The 17,585-nt window shown below is 28.6% G+C and overlaps 6 protein-coding genes across 13 annotated transcripts in view; 3 read left to right on the forward strand and 3 right to left on the reverse strand.

Moving 5' to 3' along the window:
• LOC126848152 (uncharacterized) overlaps positions 1 to 3,865 on the forward strand; it is a 29,873-nt gene extending 26,008 nt beyond the window's left edge. For all 8 annotated transcript variants that reach the window (XM_050588793.1, XM_050588788.1, XM_050588792.1 and 5 more), the window contains 4 exons: positions 857 to 1,094; positions 1,200 to 1,493; positions 1,740 to 2,041; positions 2,152 to 3,865. In XM_050588793.1, coding sequence (XP_050444750.1) covers positions 857 to 1,094; positions 1,200 to 1,493; positions 1,740 to 1,954 — 747 coding nt within the window. In that variant the 3' untranslated portion in view covers positions 1,955 to 2,041; positions 2,152 to 3,865. The remainder of the gene's footprint in view (positions 1 to 856; positions 1,095 to 1,199; positions 1,494 to 1,739; positions 2,042 to 2,151) is intronic.
• A 612-nt stretch (positions 3,866 to 4,477) lies between these two features.
• On the reverse strand, positions 4,478 to 5,608 carry LOC126848195 (cytochrome c oxidase assembly factor 5). The gene is made up of 3 exons (XM_050588879.1): positions 5,321 to 5,608; positions 4,921 to 5,022; positions 4,478 to 4,789 (listed from the first exon to the last, which is right to left on the reverse strand). The coding sequence occupies exons 1-3, from the start codon at positions 5,426 to 5,428 to the stop codon at positions 4,748 to 4,750; spliced, it is 252 nt and encodes an 83-aa protein (XP_050444836.1). The 5' UTR covers positions 5,429 to 5,608; the 3' UTR covers positions 4,478 to 4,747.
• LOC126848136 (CWF19-like protein 2) lies at positions 5,578 to 8,807 on the forward strand. Its single transcript, XM_050588761.1, is given in 12 exon segments — positions 5,578 to 5,715; positions 5,849 to 6,022; positions 6,099 to 6,521; positions 6,595 to 7,071; positions 7,166 to 7,277; positions 7,345 to 7,441; positions 7,443 to 7,485; positions 7,557 to 7,622; positions 7,697 to 8,005; positions 8,126 to 8,281; positions 8,373 to 8,555; positions 8,664 to 8,807. Coding segments are annotated over 12 exon segments (2,187 nt in total). The 5' UTR covers positions 5,578 to 5,712.
• A 333-nt stretch (positions 8,808 to 9,140) lies between these two features.
• On the reverse strand, positions 9,141 to 11,039 carry LOC126848157 (protein arginine methyltransferase NDUFAF7, mitochondrial). The gene is made up of 5 exons (XM_050588810.1): positions 10,612 to 11,039; positions 10,270 to 10,377; positions 9,916 to 10,197; positions 9,717 to 9,833; positions 9,141 to 9,639 (listed from the first exon to the last, which is right to left on the reverse strand). The coding sequence occupies exons 1-5, from the start codon at positions 10,945 to 10,947 to the stop codon at positions 9,142 to 9,144; spliced, it is 1,341 nt and encodes a 446-aa protein (XP_050444767.1). The 5' UTR covers positions 10,948 to 11,039; the 3' UTR covers position 9,141.
• A 210-nt stretch (positions 11,040 to 11,249) lies between these two features.
• On the forward strand, positions 11,250 to 12,534 carry LOC126848355 (ATP synthase subunit O, mitochondrial). The gene is made up of 4 exons (XM_050589179.1): positions 11,250 to 11,387; positions 11,601 to 11,645; positions 11,778 to 11,888; positions 11,980 to 12,534. Exons 1-4 carry the CDS (start codon positions 11,367 to 11,369, stop codon positions 12,424 to 12,426), a joined length of 624 nt encoding a protein of 207 aa, XP_050445136.1. The 5' UTR covers positions 11,250 to 11,366; the 3' UTR covers positions 12,427 to 12,534.
• Positions 12,535 to 12,598: 64 nt separating this feature from the next.
• LOC126848354 (WD repeat-containing protein CG11141) lies at positions 12,599 to 17,329 on the reverse strand. Its single transcript, XM_050589177.1, has 9 exons — positions 17,105 to 17,329; positions 16,865 to 17,020; positions 16,657 to 16,788; positions 16,405 to 16,565; positions 16,200 to 16,335; positions 15,817 to 16,117; positions 15,562 to 15,724; positions 14,599 to 15,455; positions 12,599 to 14,514 (listed from the first exon to the last, which is right to left on the reverse strand). The coding sequence occupies exons 1-9, from the start codon at positions 17,327 to 17,329 to the stop codon at positions 14,423 to 14,425; spliced, it is 2,223 nt and encodes a 740-aa protein (XP_050445134.1). The 3' UTR covers positions 12,599 to 14,422.
• Positions 17,330 to 17,585: the final 256 nt, after the last annotated feature.

The raw sequence follows: 17,585 nt of genomic DNA on the forward strand, positions 1-17,585 counted from the left end.
CTTTTCGCACTCGCGACGCACTCGAAACGCATAAATCAACGCGAGCCGCAAAGAAACGTCCGTTACCCCGTCCGACACTTGCAACGTTCGTTACTGCTCGTAACTTTTCGTTTACCGAAAATTTGAAATTTATGGCAACTTCATGACGATAAATTTCTCGGAGATCTACACGGTTGGTACCCCTCGCGACGCGAAACGAGCGAAGTGAAGTGAGGTAATGTCGCGAATCAGCGAGAAGATGTCACCACACGTGCAGAGATACTTGAAATGCTTCGAAAAAATTAGACATAAACATAATATATATAAAACTAGATTTTTAATATAATTTTTTGTATTTTTTATATTATATATTAGATCGAGATCGCGTGAAGAAAGAGAGGCAAGGCCTCTGTGAGTATATTCTTATTTTTCACTAATGTAAGGGGAACACATGCGGAAAAGTAACACGTAATTTTCTCTCTTTCTCTCTCTCTCTCTCTCTCTCTCTCTCGCTTTCAAATGTATAGCCAATATCGAGCCTATCTTTCTATATCTAAGGAATAAGATCATAGATTATGGAATTGGTAAGAACTATTATTATGCCCCTAATATATATATCTCTTTCGCTCTGTTATATCTCTATTTAATAAACATTTAAAGGACTTTAAAATGTAGGAGCATCTCTGTCTAATCCAATCAATTTCTCGTAAATTTTGTTTGAAATTAATATAAAAAACTATATATTTATCTGTGATTTATATATATACACTATTACTTATCATAAAAAATCGTTTTAAATTCTTTGATAAATTGTCTAATGAAATATTGTCTCGAGGAATATATAATTTTACTTCGTGACTTTTTTATTTATTCAAAGCATGCTCCTGTCGCCGACAAAAAAAGACCGGGTAGTCCTTTATCGGTTCTCGAGGTCGAGGATCCGAAGCAATGCGTTCTCGCGCATTTCATGACGCCGTTGGAGCCTCTAGATCCCTTAATTGAATCTCCAGTATCTCGTCCATTGGTTTTACAACGCGATACCGCCGCAGAACTAGTCGCCGAGTTAGCACCCTCTGCGTCGCAAAGTATTTTGCTTACAAATATGGAGAAGAACGGTACGTAAAATTCTTAGAATATCTCATGGGGTTCAGAGAATGTGTGACAGCATGTAAAAGAGTCTTTTTTAAGATCGTTTAGTTGAGATTTTTCATCCATTTCAGCGGATTTCCCGTTCATCACATATTATTTAATAAACAAGCAAAATACGGATCCCATGGATTTTTACAATGAAGTTCAATGCGCGGCTTTACGTAAGTTCGATCCCCGAGATCTCAGATATGCAGCCAATCACACATTGGATCTATTCAATGAGGTAGCAACTATCGCAAGACCGCCGCTCGAACCACCCGGTGGAAGACCACCCATTCCGTCCACCGGCTATATAGTATCGATTTTCAAAGTTTTTGAAGGTGATGATGGTCTTAAATTTGAACAAAATTGGCTCTATTGGACAGGTAAATGAATACTATATTTCTTGTCATTTTTTATTATATTAGCAATGCTTGATTTTATCTTAAGAGAATTTTTAAAAATTATAAATCTATATAAAATGATAAAAAATTTTTCTAATTTATCGAAATGCTATTATATATGTTCATATATCGTGGTTATATTTTGTATAGGTATAGAAGCAATTACTTTCTGTTTTATTGTGGAACTATATCGAAGTATTATTTATCACCTTGTATTATACCTTGTAGGTGCGCGGATGATATATCGATACTTGCCAAAATCGGTGGGTCTGAGGCGGATTACTTTACACAAATCGACATCGCAAGGTGACAAGATGTATCTGTTAATCTGCGAATGCTCACAACTGCAAGACAATTTATCCGCTGCGGCAATACTTTTACCGGCACTTCGCGCACGCCTGTGCGGACACATCGGGCTTTACAGACCCTCCGTGTGTTTCTGATTCCTTACCCAGCTATTAGAATCTGCGAGAAGTATTGTTTCGAATTGCATTACATGCATCTCTCCACAGGAAAATCTAAGCGAAACGGTATTGTATCATATTTTAATGCTTTACTTTACATTTTACTTGTGATTGAAAATAATAAATTTTGATATTCCAATATATTTTCAATATTAATAATGTCATTTTGATTGCAGAAACGCAATCCAAGTCATAGTGGCTGCCAAGAAAAGGCACGATACTAATTTTTGCAGGAATTGTAAAATATATCGTCGCAAATGCCGCTAACAAACGAGACACTGTGATTTCTACTATCGTACTATCTATTATAAGAAGTGCAACTTCGTATACGCTTTAGATAAATCTTGTCGAATATCGACGAAACAGCATGCTCGACTAGATACGCCACTGGACCTATTTGTATTTTTCGACTTTACTATTTCGTTCATCATCAAACGAGCGTTGTCCGAATATGATTACCAAACGAAATGGAGATACAAAGAATAAATAGCAATAAAATTGTAGGCTGCAGAAAGTATCGCAATATACTTAATGCAAAACAGATATCCAAGAAATAATCTATTATATACAAATGACACAATCCTCAACATTTAATTTTCTGGGAACATTTTATGCGCCGACATGCAGATAACATATTACCGAATAAAGACTTTTGGTTACCCTATGCCCTATGGTATCGCGCGACACACACACATTACCATAACAATATATGCAACGTACTTTTCTTATATTATTGGTAACTATCGAATAATCGCTACATACAATTACATATCATACTCGATAAACTGTGATATTTGAGCGAGTGGCGTATATATCACAATGAAAGATAAATCTTCTTGAAATCTACTCTTGAAAATGCTACTATTGAAATCAATTTAGGTGACTTAGATACAGATAGTGGAACTTTGAAGGCCGATAGAACGTAATTTAAAAAACCTTTTATCGATTATCTTCATATTTGATATTATATATTCATATACGCGGATTATTGACGCTCGCGAAATTTGATCGACATATGCAAATGTGGATAAATTCCAGAAAATAAAAAATTTAACAAACTTTCATGTCTAACTATAATATTATTTTTTTAGAAAATTATAAAAAGATACTGTTTTTATTGTATAAATTATAATTTAAACGTAATTTTCATCTTTCAATAAACGAAGTTGTTAAGTATATGCAGATTCTTTTTTAGGAAAAAATGTTTTGATCTTTCTTTTTCATTTAATATTCATATAAAATTTAATTATATATATATATATATATATATATATATATTTTAATTATTTACACTTGATACAATTTTATTTTTATTATTTAAATCCATACTTTATCCACATTCAGTGTAATCTCTCTATTGGAAAGACATGAGAATAGAATAATGGTATGTGCGGGAAAAGCTTATACAAATCCCATTTTTTAGGTGCCTATAGCCATTTTAAAGAGTGGAAGAGTAGCGTGAGTTGGCATTGTAGTACAAAAAAAATAATACAGCCAATATACGCTTGTGTTGCATACAGACAATAGCTAGGATGATTACGCAGGCGTGATCATCACTCAGTAGATTTGTAATTACCCGACGACGCAATGGCGTACTTATCATACGCTGGATTCGTACTCGCTGAATACAAAGTGGAACAAGATACTCTTAATTATAAGAAAAAAAAATGGAAAGTAAGGAAAATTCGCGATTTTACTGTGATCATACGCGTGTCATGTTCGATACACACATTCGTGTTTACGATTCATTGCGATAAAAAAGCGTAATTGTGAGATATGGTGCATAAAGCGGTAGTCACACCATGGTGTCCAGTCTATAATATGTACATCATTAGAACAAGAAACATCAATTATAATTAAACTACGCTAATAAAACATTTGGCTACTACATTCGCATTTTTTTATTGCATATATTTATTATATCATACCGAAATATGTTTCAATTTTACACGATATTCCGCGGGCATATACAAGAAATTTTAATATTAAGAAAAAAAAGATTGGACATCACATTTAACTCTTTCAGTAATAAAATAAATATGAAAAACTTATCTTCTTTCTTCTATATAATTTCATTTTATTTAATTATTATATAAAAACCCTTTTCCTTTCTCGCTGTATTATCATCTTTATTGACTATATATGTATGTAATTTATTATATATTTAGTATCCTTATGAAAAAAAATCAGTTTTGTCATATATATTTTCATAAGATTGAAAATTAATATCTGCATTATATGGCACTAAAATACTGAAAGAGTTAAAGTAGGACTGTTTGTTTTTTAAGAAGAAATACATCTTTTGTTTGTCTACAAAACAGATTTATACTCTATATAGAAGAGTATGTCTCTTTAAGATAGCTTTGCTACTTTATCATACAAAGCATTGTATTTTTCAGTTAAATCTGGCAAGGATTATCTTAGAAGAAAACAAAACAAAGAGAGAATTTCTTTGAAACATAAACAAATACAATGAATTGTATGATATTGATGATACATTGCTACTTTGTATGCTAGATTTATTAAATCATGTATACACAACGAATATAACAGATAATAATAAATCACTTCTAATATTATAGTTCATTTCTCATTAATAAGTTACACCAGCATTTTCTTATTTGTTCATATTTATATAAATATTTTTTTCTTAATTATAATCAAAGAAAAACAATTATTTATTAAATTATATGTATGTAATTATATACATATATTATAATTATATACATAAATTATATATAAATATATACATAAATATATATCATTAGACAATTAATATCCTTTAGGACCCCTAAACCGCCTTCTTCCATCAATCTATGAAAAGATAAAAAAAAGAAAAATAAACTACATAAATACATATAAATCTTATATAGACATGTCTGAGAAAAATATTAATTTCTTTCACTAATATCTGCAATTTAATATGCCAATTTATTTATACTTACTATAGAATGTTTACACTCAAAAAATGTATTTCGTAAGGCAAAGCATTCATCGGGTACTGTGCCATCATGTGTCCTAAGGCATTCTTTAGGAGTACGCTTGTACTGTAAAAAAAATAAAATAACGTACTTACATTAATTTACATGATTCTGAATTTATAAATGGCTTGTTTGAAAATCGGAAATGGAAATTTATAGAAATTGTTATCAATGAATATCTTATTATTACTTGATATTTATATATTACATTGAACAAAAAATAAAAAACTACCAGAGGATAAAACATCTTATTTTTCATATAAACTAATCTTACTTTTTATAAAAGTTGCGTTTTATGCGCGCATAATGAACATAAAAATGTATGTTGTTAGGTTATAACGGTGACTAATTCATGTTTACTTACAATTTTGCAGCAGTTACTTTGGAGCAAACACATTTTTAAATCAGCGCGAATGTTTGCACAGCGAGATTTGTCTTTCAACGTTTCGCCTTCTTCTTCAAATTGCATCATTTTGAAAATCAAAACACTTTTCAACTACTCGACTCAATATTACGCGATCAAAGCTTGACCGTCAAACGTGTGTCTGGTTGCATTGTGTATGTGGACAGTGGACTGAACAGCGTAAACAGATCTAACCTATTAAAGTGTTATTTTTTTAAATATGTTAGAAATATTTATAAAATAAAAAAGATTTTTTGGAACACGTAAATATCTACATTGATCAAAAAAGTTTTTAAATCATTACAAAATATAGAGGTTTTTTATAATTTACAAGTTGTGTAAAACTTGCAATTATGGTAATTGTCACTTGCCAACTTGTTTCTTTTTATATAAGTACATATGAATATATAATTGTTAATATAGTAAATATATTTTAAATAAATATTAATAAATATTTCTACATTATATGATTGTAATTTCTTTATTCAGGAACAATTAGCCGCTTGCAATGCATTGCAAATTGATAAGGTAACATCTAGTGATAAAGATATTATCTCATCTGTGCATAGAAAATCAAGCAAAAAATCTTTGTCTAAAAAGAGGAAAACTGATAAAAAAAAATACAAAAAACATAAAAAAAGAAGAAGTTCATCTTCAAGTAGTGTAAGTATCAAAATGTTTATAATTGATAATTAATATTTATATTTTTGATGTAGAAATTATACAATATATTTTGTAGGAAACTGATGACAGTGATAAATTGGAATGGGTGGAAAAAAAAATTGAAGATCAAACCTCTTCATATAACATTGAAAATTCTATTGATAATGAAATACAAGCAAAACCGCTTAAAAGAGATGAATGGATGAATGTGGAAAGTTTCCTTCCATATTTATCAAAATCTGATATAAAAAAACAAAAATTAAATACGAAAGAGGAAGACAAAACCAGAAATCTCCTAGATAAACCAGGCCAAAGCGACAGAGAGTTAAATCCATACTGGAAAGATGGAGGTGATGGATTACCTAAAATTAGCCCAGGAAGATTTGATAATTCACAAGTTTGGGATGCAAACTGGTTAAAAAAAAGTCTTCGACGTGCTGAGGAACAAGCTCATAGAGATGGTAAAACTTTAGAAGAAGTGGCTACAGAACGTTGGGGTGTAAGTTAAAACATAATATAAAAATGTTCTAAATTAATTATTAATAATATAAATAATAAATTTTTCTTTGTAGTCTCTAGAAACTATACAATCCATGATAATTAATGCAGAAAAAAGGTCAAATACTGAACAGAATAAATATTTCAAAAAATATTACAATGTTAGTAGACATAACAAAAATTCACATGGAATTTCAAGTTCAAGATTAAGAAATCGCTCGAGATCTAGATCTAGAAGTAAAGAACGTACTGGAAAATATAATATACCTGACTATTTCTCACGTCACGTAAAGCAAAAACAAAGCTTTCAAAGACCGAAAGATAGTGATAATTATTATCAACAAACTACACATAGTTCTACTAGTAGACCCAAAAATATTAGAAAGCATGAATCTGGGTTAATTGAATCATCGAAATTGGAAGAAACTAAAACAGAGAATATTAGTAACATAAATGAAATGTATAAAAACAAAAATATTGAAATTTTAACAGAAGCAGAAATGAACAAATTAGGAGCAAGAATTATTAAGGCTGAAATAATGGGTGATAATGTATGCTATTATACTATCTTTATGATTTGTTCTTTTTACATGAATTTATTTTAATATGTGTTTCATATTTATCAGAATTATTTTATTTATCTAGGAATTAGCAGCTCAGCTTAAAGCGCAATTAGAGCAGGCAAGAAAACTTTCTGCAACAAATAAGACTAATGTACAAGAGGAAACTGTGATTCTTACAAAAACTGATGCAAAAGGTGCGTGTTTTCTTTTCAAATATAAAAATTTGGCTATTATTAGAAATAATATGAAATTTTATACTAGGTATTGCAAGACCAATTCTACCCAGGAGTCAATCTAAGCAATTTACAGAAAATTATAGAAAGAAGAAATCTGTGGAAACACATGTCTCTGGCGAGAGTATGCTATTTTGCAGATGATAATAAATATTCCTTACAAGAAATGGTAAGTAATTAAATTGATTAATACTGATTATAAAGGATTTTAACATGATATAACATAAATCTTCATTGCAGTTTCAACGAGAGAAAGGAAGATCCACAAATGAAGATGAAAGGATATTTACTAGACTTGTTGCTAAGGTAATACACTGAGTAAATTAAAATTATGAATGTTGATACTTTCAAAATAAATTTTCCATCATATCTTTTTACAGAATGCAGATCATGTAGATGATATGTTTGAACAACAAATTACACGTACAGATTCTGAAGAGAAGCAAGACAGGCGAGATCGTTCGCATGCAATCAAGGAACACATACATTTATCTAATTCAATGGAAAATTGTTCGTGGTGCTTAGATTCGAAGAATATGTTAAAGCATATGATAGTTACAATGGATTCCATGATTTGCTTAAGTCTGCCTGCTTATACTTCCTTGACTACTAGTCAATGTATATTGACACCTATACAACATGTAGCTTGTCAGTTGCAATTAGATGAAGATGTATGGTATAGACTCAAGGTGAGTTTTTGTTATATAATTAATCTTATTATATAACGAATATTATTATAATGAATTATTATAATTTTATAATAATTAGCTGTTCTACAGCAAAATAATATTGTATGCTTTTCTTTATAGGAATTTAAAAAAGAATTGATAAAGATGTTTATGAAAGAAGATCTTTATCCAATATTTTTTGAAGTGTATAAAAAACGTCGTAAATTTTCACATATGCAATTACAGTGTATTCCATTACCAAAAGAAACTGGTGAATCAGCACCAATATATTTTAAGGTAAATACATTACTGTATATAATATATAAAAATAAAAAAAAACTATAATTTTTAAAATAAATTATATATATTATCTTCGATTTTTTAATAGAAAGCTTTATTGGAATGCGAAACTGAATGGTCTATTAACAAGAAAATAGTTTCTTTAAAAGATAAAGATATACGTCATGCTGTACCAAATGGTTTACCATATTTTATGGTAGAGTTTGCTTCACATCCCGGTTATGCTCATGTAATTGAAGATGAAGAAATGTTTCCGAAGAATTTTGCCGAGGTGAGATAGTTAATAAAATTATTTCTTTCTAAAGTTTTATAATTTTTAATGCAGATGCGAACTAATATTTAAATACATTTTATTTTCAATGTATTCATATTATTCTAGGAAATAATAGGCGGTATGCTGGACATAGATTGTAATCTATGGCGAAAACCAAAAAGACAAAGTTTTGATGAACAAAGAATAAAAATGCTAAAGTTTACAGAAATATGGAAAAAACACAATTCTTTGCAATCAGACGATATTTAAAAGTAATTATATTCGAAAAAATTTCAGATTTCGATTTATATGAATTTAACATAATTATTTTATTTTGTTTAAAAAATATAACAGAAAGATAACACAAGCATATAATATCCATATAAATACATATGTATATATAAATACAAATGTATACAAGAACATATATATACAAATCTCATATAAATTTTTTTTCTTCAATGTTATATAAATATAATCCACTATGTATACACACTCTATATACATAAGTATATGCATTATTTATATAGTTAATATAATTAGAAAAATAGAATCATAATATCACAAAATTTTTGTAATATATAAAAGCAACTCAAGATTGCATTTAATCTTGAGTCTCAAATCCTGCTACTGGCCATTTTTTTAAATGATTTTTCAAAACAAAAGGAAACAAAGATAATACTTTAAAACAATTTCCCATTTTATCTTCATCTGTTATCATATGATATCCTGATTCAATTTGTTGCTTTTGAACATTAGTAGCATTTTGTAAAATCATTTTTAATCGTAAATCAATACCAAGGCTTTTCAGAAATTTTCTTTGCGTTACTGGACCAAATGTAATTAATCTATTATCTTTTTCTGCAATCTCTTTCATAGATAAAAAATCAACATCAGCAGTTAAATCTGCAGTTCCAGGATTTAACAAGGGATCATGTAATTTATGCTGATAAAATGCACGAAATGTATCAGTCTTCTCTCCCTCATGCCCATAATCAATTATTAGAGCAAAACCTCCACATTCCCATAAAAATTGAGACATATAATCTATTATTACGGAACACTGTGGACTTACCTCCACATGCTCCCTTTTCTCATTTGGCTAGAAAAGAATATTTTTACATTAATTTATTGTTTGCAGAATTTAAATGCTACAATATAATATAAATAAATGCTTACAGATAGATATACTTTACAAGCAGCTGTTGGCATTTGTGAAAGTACATATCGAAATTTTTCTTGTTTAGGTTCTTGTATTATATCCACTAAGACTTCTCTCCAACCTTTGTCAGTCTTCTAAAATTAAATATAGCTTTTGTCAGAATTACCCTTTATGTATATTTTATGTATTAACAATAATGTAATAACATTCTCATACCTGGAATTTATGTATTGGCAAAGCATCAAAAAATTCCTGTGCAATAAATACACTGAATTCTCTAGGAACATCATTGATAGTGTGATACCAATATATATTTACTCCATCTTTTGTAACACCTTCTCTGTAATGTGTAACAGAATTTTTTTGGTTTTCATTTATTCTTAGTTCACTATCTCTGCTTTCTATGCATAATTTCTTTGCTTGAATCACAGATAAAACAGGACTAACTTCTACTAAATGAACTGATATCTTATTCAAAATATTTAGTTTTTTGAATACCTGAAAAACAAGCAGTTATATAATTTTCTCATTTATTTATTTAATTTGTAAATATCAATACTGCAAATATACCCGTAACATATCACTGATCAAAGTACCTCTTCCTGGACCTAATTCTACAAGTTGAATAGATTCTTTGCTAATCTTCCTCCATTCATTGATTATCCAAATTGCTATAATCTATCAATAATATTTAATTATATTTTTATGTAACAATTTTTTTAAAATAAATGTATATATGAATAAAAAGAAATTATTTTTCCAAATATTAAAGTTATGTAAATTCCAAATATTTCCTAATTTTTCCAAATATTAAAGTTATGTAAATTCCTTTATGTAATCATTAAAACATAACATACAAAATAATAAATAGATTACATATTCAGATAATTTTAGATAATAAGAATTACATACTTCTCCAAAAAGTTGACTGATTTCTGGAGAAGTTATGAAATCACCTTTTTGACCGATAACATCTTTAGTTGTATAATAACCTGCAGTGGGATGAATCAAGATCTCCTTCATATAATCTGCGAGTGTTATGGGACCACATGCTAATATTTTTGCATACAATTGACGATACAAATCCGATTTTTTATCTAAATAATTCGATGAGCATAATCTCTTCAGCAAAGTAAAATTTCCATATTGTTGTTTCGTATGTATATTCGTTGTTGAAAATGTATTAACACATTTTTCAAAAATGTGTAATAATCGCAACAATCTCATGTTAGATATTATATTGTACATTATTTTATTGTTTACTTATGATTTTTTATTATTTTATGATATTTTATTGTTTATTTATGATTTACTGTTGACTTTAATTCCCAGTACTGACAGTAAATTTTGGAACTCTATCCATATGATTTATGTGTATATTTAAATGATCGTGCTATTGGATGCACTCAATGTCACGCAATTGGCTATCGAATAGAGAATTTTTGAAGTTGCAAAAATTTTTTGTTACTAAAGAATTAGAATCCCTAGAAAACAAACGTTTCTATTGGACATCGGTTATCGTAAATATGTCGGATGTCGAAAGCAATGTGAATCCTGCATTACAATTCGTGTAAATGGAAGGATTCATTATATAATAATGTGTGTGTGATATATAAGCTTATATACCTTGCTTCTCATTTCTGCGAACTGCTGCGAAATTTGTAAAAATGTCTATTAGTAAAATAATTGTGAGTAGACATGCATTTAGACAGTGAAATATAAACTGTGCACCGTAACATTATAGAAAATTAATTTTTTATTTATACACGCACACATTAATACTATTAAAATATATTCATATACAATTTATATACAATTGAAAGACTTATCACTCGTTAAATTGATATATCGCTACTTATTTTACAACAATCTGTCAGTGACATGAATAATTTTCGTTTCAGGTACGAACTTTTTCTTCATCGACTGTCGCGCAGCAGCTAGTAAAGGTATTTAATTTTTTTAATGGACTTTTTGATTTATATATCCTTGCATATTGTTTTTAGCTGATAAGTTCATAAAGCACTCTAATAAACTTTTTGAAAGCATTGATTTTTATATTGTTTCTTATGTTAATACAGCCTCCAATTCAAGTTTTTGGATTAGAGGGCAGGTATGTAATGGCTCTTTACTCAGCTGCATCCAAACAGAACGTTTTAGATGCAGTGGAAAAGGATTTGATCACCTTTCAGGTATAATTATATAAGCAGAAAATTATATTGATATATCAAATTTATATTTGTATTTTATTTTTAAATGTTAATTTCTAATTGTTTAAATTAGGGTCTCTTGAAAACAGATACCAAATTAGTAGACTTTGTAAAGAATCCTTCGATAAAACGAAGGGATAAGGTGGAAGCTTTTAAAGCTATTGGAAGTAAGATTAACTTAAATCCAGCTACTGCAAATCTGCTGACATTACTTGCAGAGAATGGCCGACTGCCAAAAATCAACCAAATCATCAATTTGTATAAAATAATTATGTCTGCTAACAGAGGAGAAGTAGTGTGCGAAGTTATTACTGCAAAACCACTTGATGCAGATACCAAGGGCAAACTGGTGTCAGCTTTAAAAGGTTTCTTGAAGAAAGATCAAACTATTTTACTCGCTACTAAAATAGATCCCACAATTATTGGTGGCATGGTGGTTTCAATAGGTGACAAATATGTAGATATGAGTGTCGCTAGTAAAATTAAAAAGTATACTGATCTTATCCAAACCACAGTTTAAACAAGGTCAGTTATGGAGTAATGAAATAAATTATCCTCTACTTACACAGAAACATATTTAAATGTTGTGTAAATTATCAAACAGTAAATAAAGTGATATAATAAATTAGTGTGATTTCAATGATTATTGTTTGCATTTTATGCTGATAGGAAAATATAAATATAATATAATACAATTTTAAATTATAATTTTATTTTAGTTGAAACATAGTTATTTGATATAATTGCACAAAAGTATTGTTACTAATTACACTAGTTTACAAGATTTTGTGTAAGAGCATTCGAATATTGTTTTCAGGATAATTTTAAACGTTGAGCACGAATCTGTCATCAAGAAATTTTTATACGTCAGGTTTCAGGTATTGAAAAAAATGGGATTGAAACCCCCAAAAAAAATCATGTTTTAATATTTTTGAAAATTCATAGACGAATGCGATGTGTGCAAGAGACTTCAGAAAAGGCTCAATCAAAAGTTTGAACATTGTTTTATTAATACAATTACTTTAATATAAAAAGATCGAATGTTTTTGTCACAGGTACCAATAAACTTCAGGCACACTTTGTCTTTAAATGTAGTCAAGCAGTATCAAGCAGAACGATTGTCCTATGCAATCCGATTGCGAAACCGTTGCAAACAGTAAAAATTTTAATCATAGATTCAATACACGAAATTAAAAGTGCTTAATCGCACAAAATTTTTTTTTTATTTGTTAAAAAAGTTATAATTTTTTAAACAAAATTTTAATTTTTTACTTTTAACTTTGAATAAATAATTTTACAAACTTTTAATTTTGTGTATTGATATTCAACTCTATTTTTCTTGAAAACCTGACATAATGGGCCATTTTCTTTGCAGATTTGAATTCAATGCCCCAAAACATACATCTAAAAAAGTTGTTTCCATTTCTTACAAAAATAAGTACAAAATTTGTAAACTAGTGTTATTAACACAATTTATTTATTTTTTTTTTTTCACATATTACAGCATACTAATTGATGTGTGACAAAACGATTTATTTCAGAGCTATATAATATAAATCTCTTATATTTACATACATTTCTGCTTTGCTCTTCCCCAGCACAAACAAATATATACACAAAATTAGATATAAATGAACAATGTATTCAAAATAATATGTTAATAATGCCAAAAGATATTGTTTAATCTTACATTTTTTAAATCATTGTTTATATGTATATGTGCTAAATCTTACAAATTTATAATACAAAGACGCCAATAATAAGTGTAATACATAAATTTATACAAAATTTGTTGTATGTATTAATTTACAATATATTAAATCTAGGTGAATAGCACATTTTTGGAATGTTTGACAACACTAGGATATTATGCAAAAAAATGTATAATTATTTAATAGTTAATAAATATTTACTAAATTTACAATTAACTTAGATGTACATCTCAATATATAATTCGAATTGCAAATTTAGTAAATATTAAATAACACAATATTTACATACATTAATATGGTGATTATATATTTATAAAATTGTTAATTTGAAAGAAAGATTGTATATTCATTAATCACAAATTTATTAATAATATAAATTTTTATGTTAAAATATTAAGGCAATAATATTAATATTATTTTTCAATATTGATAATTTTTTTTTATATGCAAAGTATAATTTTGCCTGCTAGTGGAAATAATTCCAAATTATGCATTTTCCAAGATTAGATGTATTATTTTGTAATTATTTATTTTATAATAATTCATTTTATTTATACCTAATATTTGTGATATCTAAAATTATGAATTACTTGAAACAATATTTTTGTGCAGTTTAATGATTTATAAATTGTTGATATTTGACAATAGCCAAAAAAATTTAACCCTTTTATCAATAAAACATCTATTCCAAAAAAAAATTAATAGCGAAAAACTTACTAATTGTTGTTGTCATGCATATCACGTAATTATTTATTATTTTTTAATAATGGTATACTTATGTTTAAGATGCGAAGTAATTCATGCTTAAAACATCGTGATCGAAGGTATGTCATCTTTGACTAAAACCCAATCTTCTTCCTCAAGAATAACGGATGTGGCACATTCCTTTGCCAAAGCTACAAGCACAAGAACATTTTGTAATAGTTTATAGTCAATCATAAAAACGACATATGTTCTATATTATTTTAATAATTACTTACCATTAAACTGATGTTCTAGTTCATCTCGATCCATCGGCGGTATTTGCCGAATATCAACGAAATTATTATGAGTTGATGGAATATCGTCCAATTTACTTTGTAAAAGAGTCTTTCTGCATTCTCCAAGATCTTCTAATCGTTTTAGTTCGGTGCGATAACTAACATCTTCTTCCCCCGACTCGGTTTCCGTGTGATCGCTTTGTTCTATATTTTCGTTTTCCTTGTTCGCATCCTGTTCTTCATTCATCACATTGTTGGAATGTACATTACAATTGATACATGTTATAGTATCAATATGATTAGATATATTCAAATCATCTTTGTTTATTCGGCTACTCGTCATATACTTGGACAAGTCAAAATCGAGAACATCTGCTAACAATTTTTCCTTATCTTCAACATCTCGTTGAATTGTTTCTAAATCTCGATCTGACTTCAATATAAAATCATCATCGAGACTCAATTGCATTAAAGAGGAATAAGTTGTCGTTGTCTTGTTAGTGTTCATATGATCAGTACCTAAACTACTTGACAAATCATCAGTGTTATCATGTGGCGATATGACGTTCTCGCTTTCATTCACTACTTTAATCCGAGATTTCTTCTGTTTTCTTTCAGGCGTAAAAACAACATCCTCGAATGCCTGTTGGCCAATTTTTTGGAATATTTCCCGGCGATCATTGCTCTTATCTTCTACATTTCTTTTTTTATTAGTATCATTATGTTCTGGTATCTTGTTAATATCCGTTATAAGTGTAGTATTTAAATCTATTGGAACTATTGGAGGTATTTCCACAGCTTCTTCCGCATTTGCAATTACATTAGCGTCAGTACCAACAGTAACAGTTGGAAAAATGCTACAATGTGAATCATTACTTTTAATTCATGTTAAAAAAAAAAATTAATTTTTTTGATTCTAGCAAGTCTGATGTAATATCAAAAATCAGATTATCTTTTGCTTACCCTACTGATTGAATAATATTGGTTGGGTTGATTTTGGAAAATGGAATAGTTGATACTATATTACTTTCCTTTAATTTTGAAGTTAATCCTAGTATACCATTGGCAACAGGTTTACTATATTCAGCAAATGACAATAAAGGATCCAGCATATTGCTTGTTTCTCCTATGTTTTACAAAACGATTAAAATGCATAAATTTTTTATTTAATTACATATATCTCAGAGACATAATAATTTTATATATGTACATACATACCAGAAGTAATATTATTTTCAGGGTAATAGGCAATACGCAAAATATTTCTTTCTCCTTCCAATATAAATATTTCGTCTTTCGTACAAGCCACATCGGTAACACGCCGTAAATCATTTACGATCGATGTTATTGCAATAGTATTTGGATTTACTACATAGACTACATCGTCACAATATGTTACTAATAAATCATCACAAAATGGTAATACAATGCCGAACGAAGGTTCACCGCGATTCTTTCTCAAGCCTTCGGATGCGGGATTTAATAACGCCACTTCTGTATGACCTGACCTAACTGCATCCTATTTAGAATATTTTTAATAAATTATAAAAAGATTAATATATATAACTATATTCATAAATATATACATTAGCTTTTGATACCTTAAATATGAGTGTTTTCAATACAGTCCCCATCTTATCAGCTTGCCATAGACGCAACCCTGGTCTACTTGCATAGATTACTGATTCTTGTACATAATTTTGTCGAGAACCAAATACCGCGCCTAGTTTGCCTAGTCTAAAGTATTGAAACATTATTTTAATTGCCCCAATAATAATCCTATAACAATTTCGAATTTAAACTAACATTTTACGTTCTTTTTGGCCAACTTGTGTCACCTTTCCATTTTCATTTCTATTCACCAAAATTGTACGTAATGTTGTTGAAACTAATAGCAAGCCTTGTTGGTAGCTCAATTGTACCACAGAATATTTCTCATTTAATAATTTTGATGATTTAGATAAATGCTACAAAAAAAGAAAAGAAAAAGTATTAAGACAGCCATATTTATAGAAAGATAAAAAAATACATTCTGAAGATTTTTTAATATTTACATACCATATAAAAATCAATCTCTGTTAAGACCACTAAACCATCTTTATCTCCACTAAATAATTTCATACCATTCTTAGACCATTCTACTGCTGTCACCGCAGTATTGTGTAAACCACTTATGCTATACCTTTCCACCTTATAAATAATAATAGTAAAAAGATTACATATCTATTTTTACGTTTCTATATTTTAATATAATCAAAATATTTACCTGTTTCTTCTGTTTTGGTTTTAAACTGTCTGGCAATGAATCAGGTGGACTTTTGGGAATTTGAAAAACTGTGACAACACCATGTTCATTGCCAACAGCAACCATATAATCGACTGTAGATATTACTTGTATGCTTGTGATTTTGGAATTTATATTCTGTTATGAGAAAATAAGGGAAAAATATTTTTATAAAAATTAATTAAAGATCAATTTAAAGTAGTATCAAAAATTCTCAATTACCTCACAACGTAATCGTTGCAGATCCTGTTTTTCTCTATTGTACCAGTAAACAAGCCCATGATTAGTTCCAATGGCGATAAATTCAGTAAGTGCAGCGATGCAAGTAAAATTAATATCTTGTGTAAAAATACCATTTTGTATTTTGGCAGGTATCTGTTGTAAAAGGACAGCAAGTGGTGCCCATTCCCTTAATGGTCCACCATCCTCGCACATTGGTGTTGTCATTGTTAGAACACACACACTATACATTTTACAAAAATAAATTGTAAAAAAAAATTTTACATAAAAAATTTTGAGAATAATGCATAAAATTCTACATAGAAATATAATTTAGAGAAGATAGATTTTTAAAATTATATATAATAATTTTATCTATATTTTAAAATATTAATAATATGCAGATATCAGTTGATAGATTAATCAATGGCAATTAAATAAATTGGAGCTTCAAAGAGGCTTTGACTTATTGCAATAGAATACA

This window comes from Cataglyphis hispanica, chromosome 3 (assembly GCF_021464435.1).
Source record: "Cataglyphis hispanica isolate Lineage 1 chromosome 3, ULB_Chis1_1.0, whole genome shotgun sequence".
In the NCBI taxonomy this organism is placed as follows: Eukaryota; Metazoa; Arthropoda; class Insecta; order Hymenoptera; family Formicidae; genus Cataglyphis; species Cataglyphis hispanica.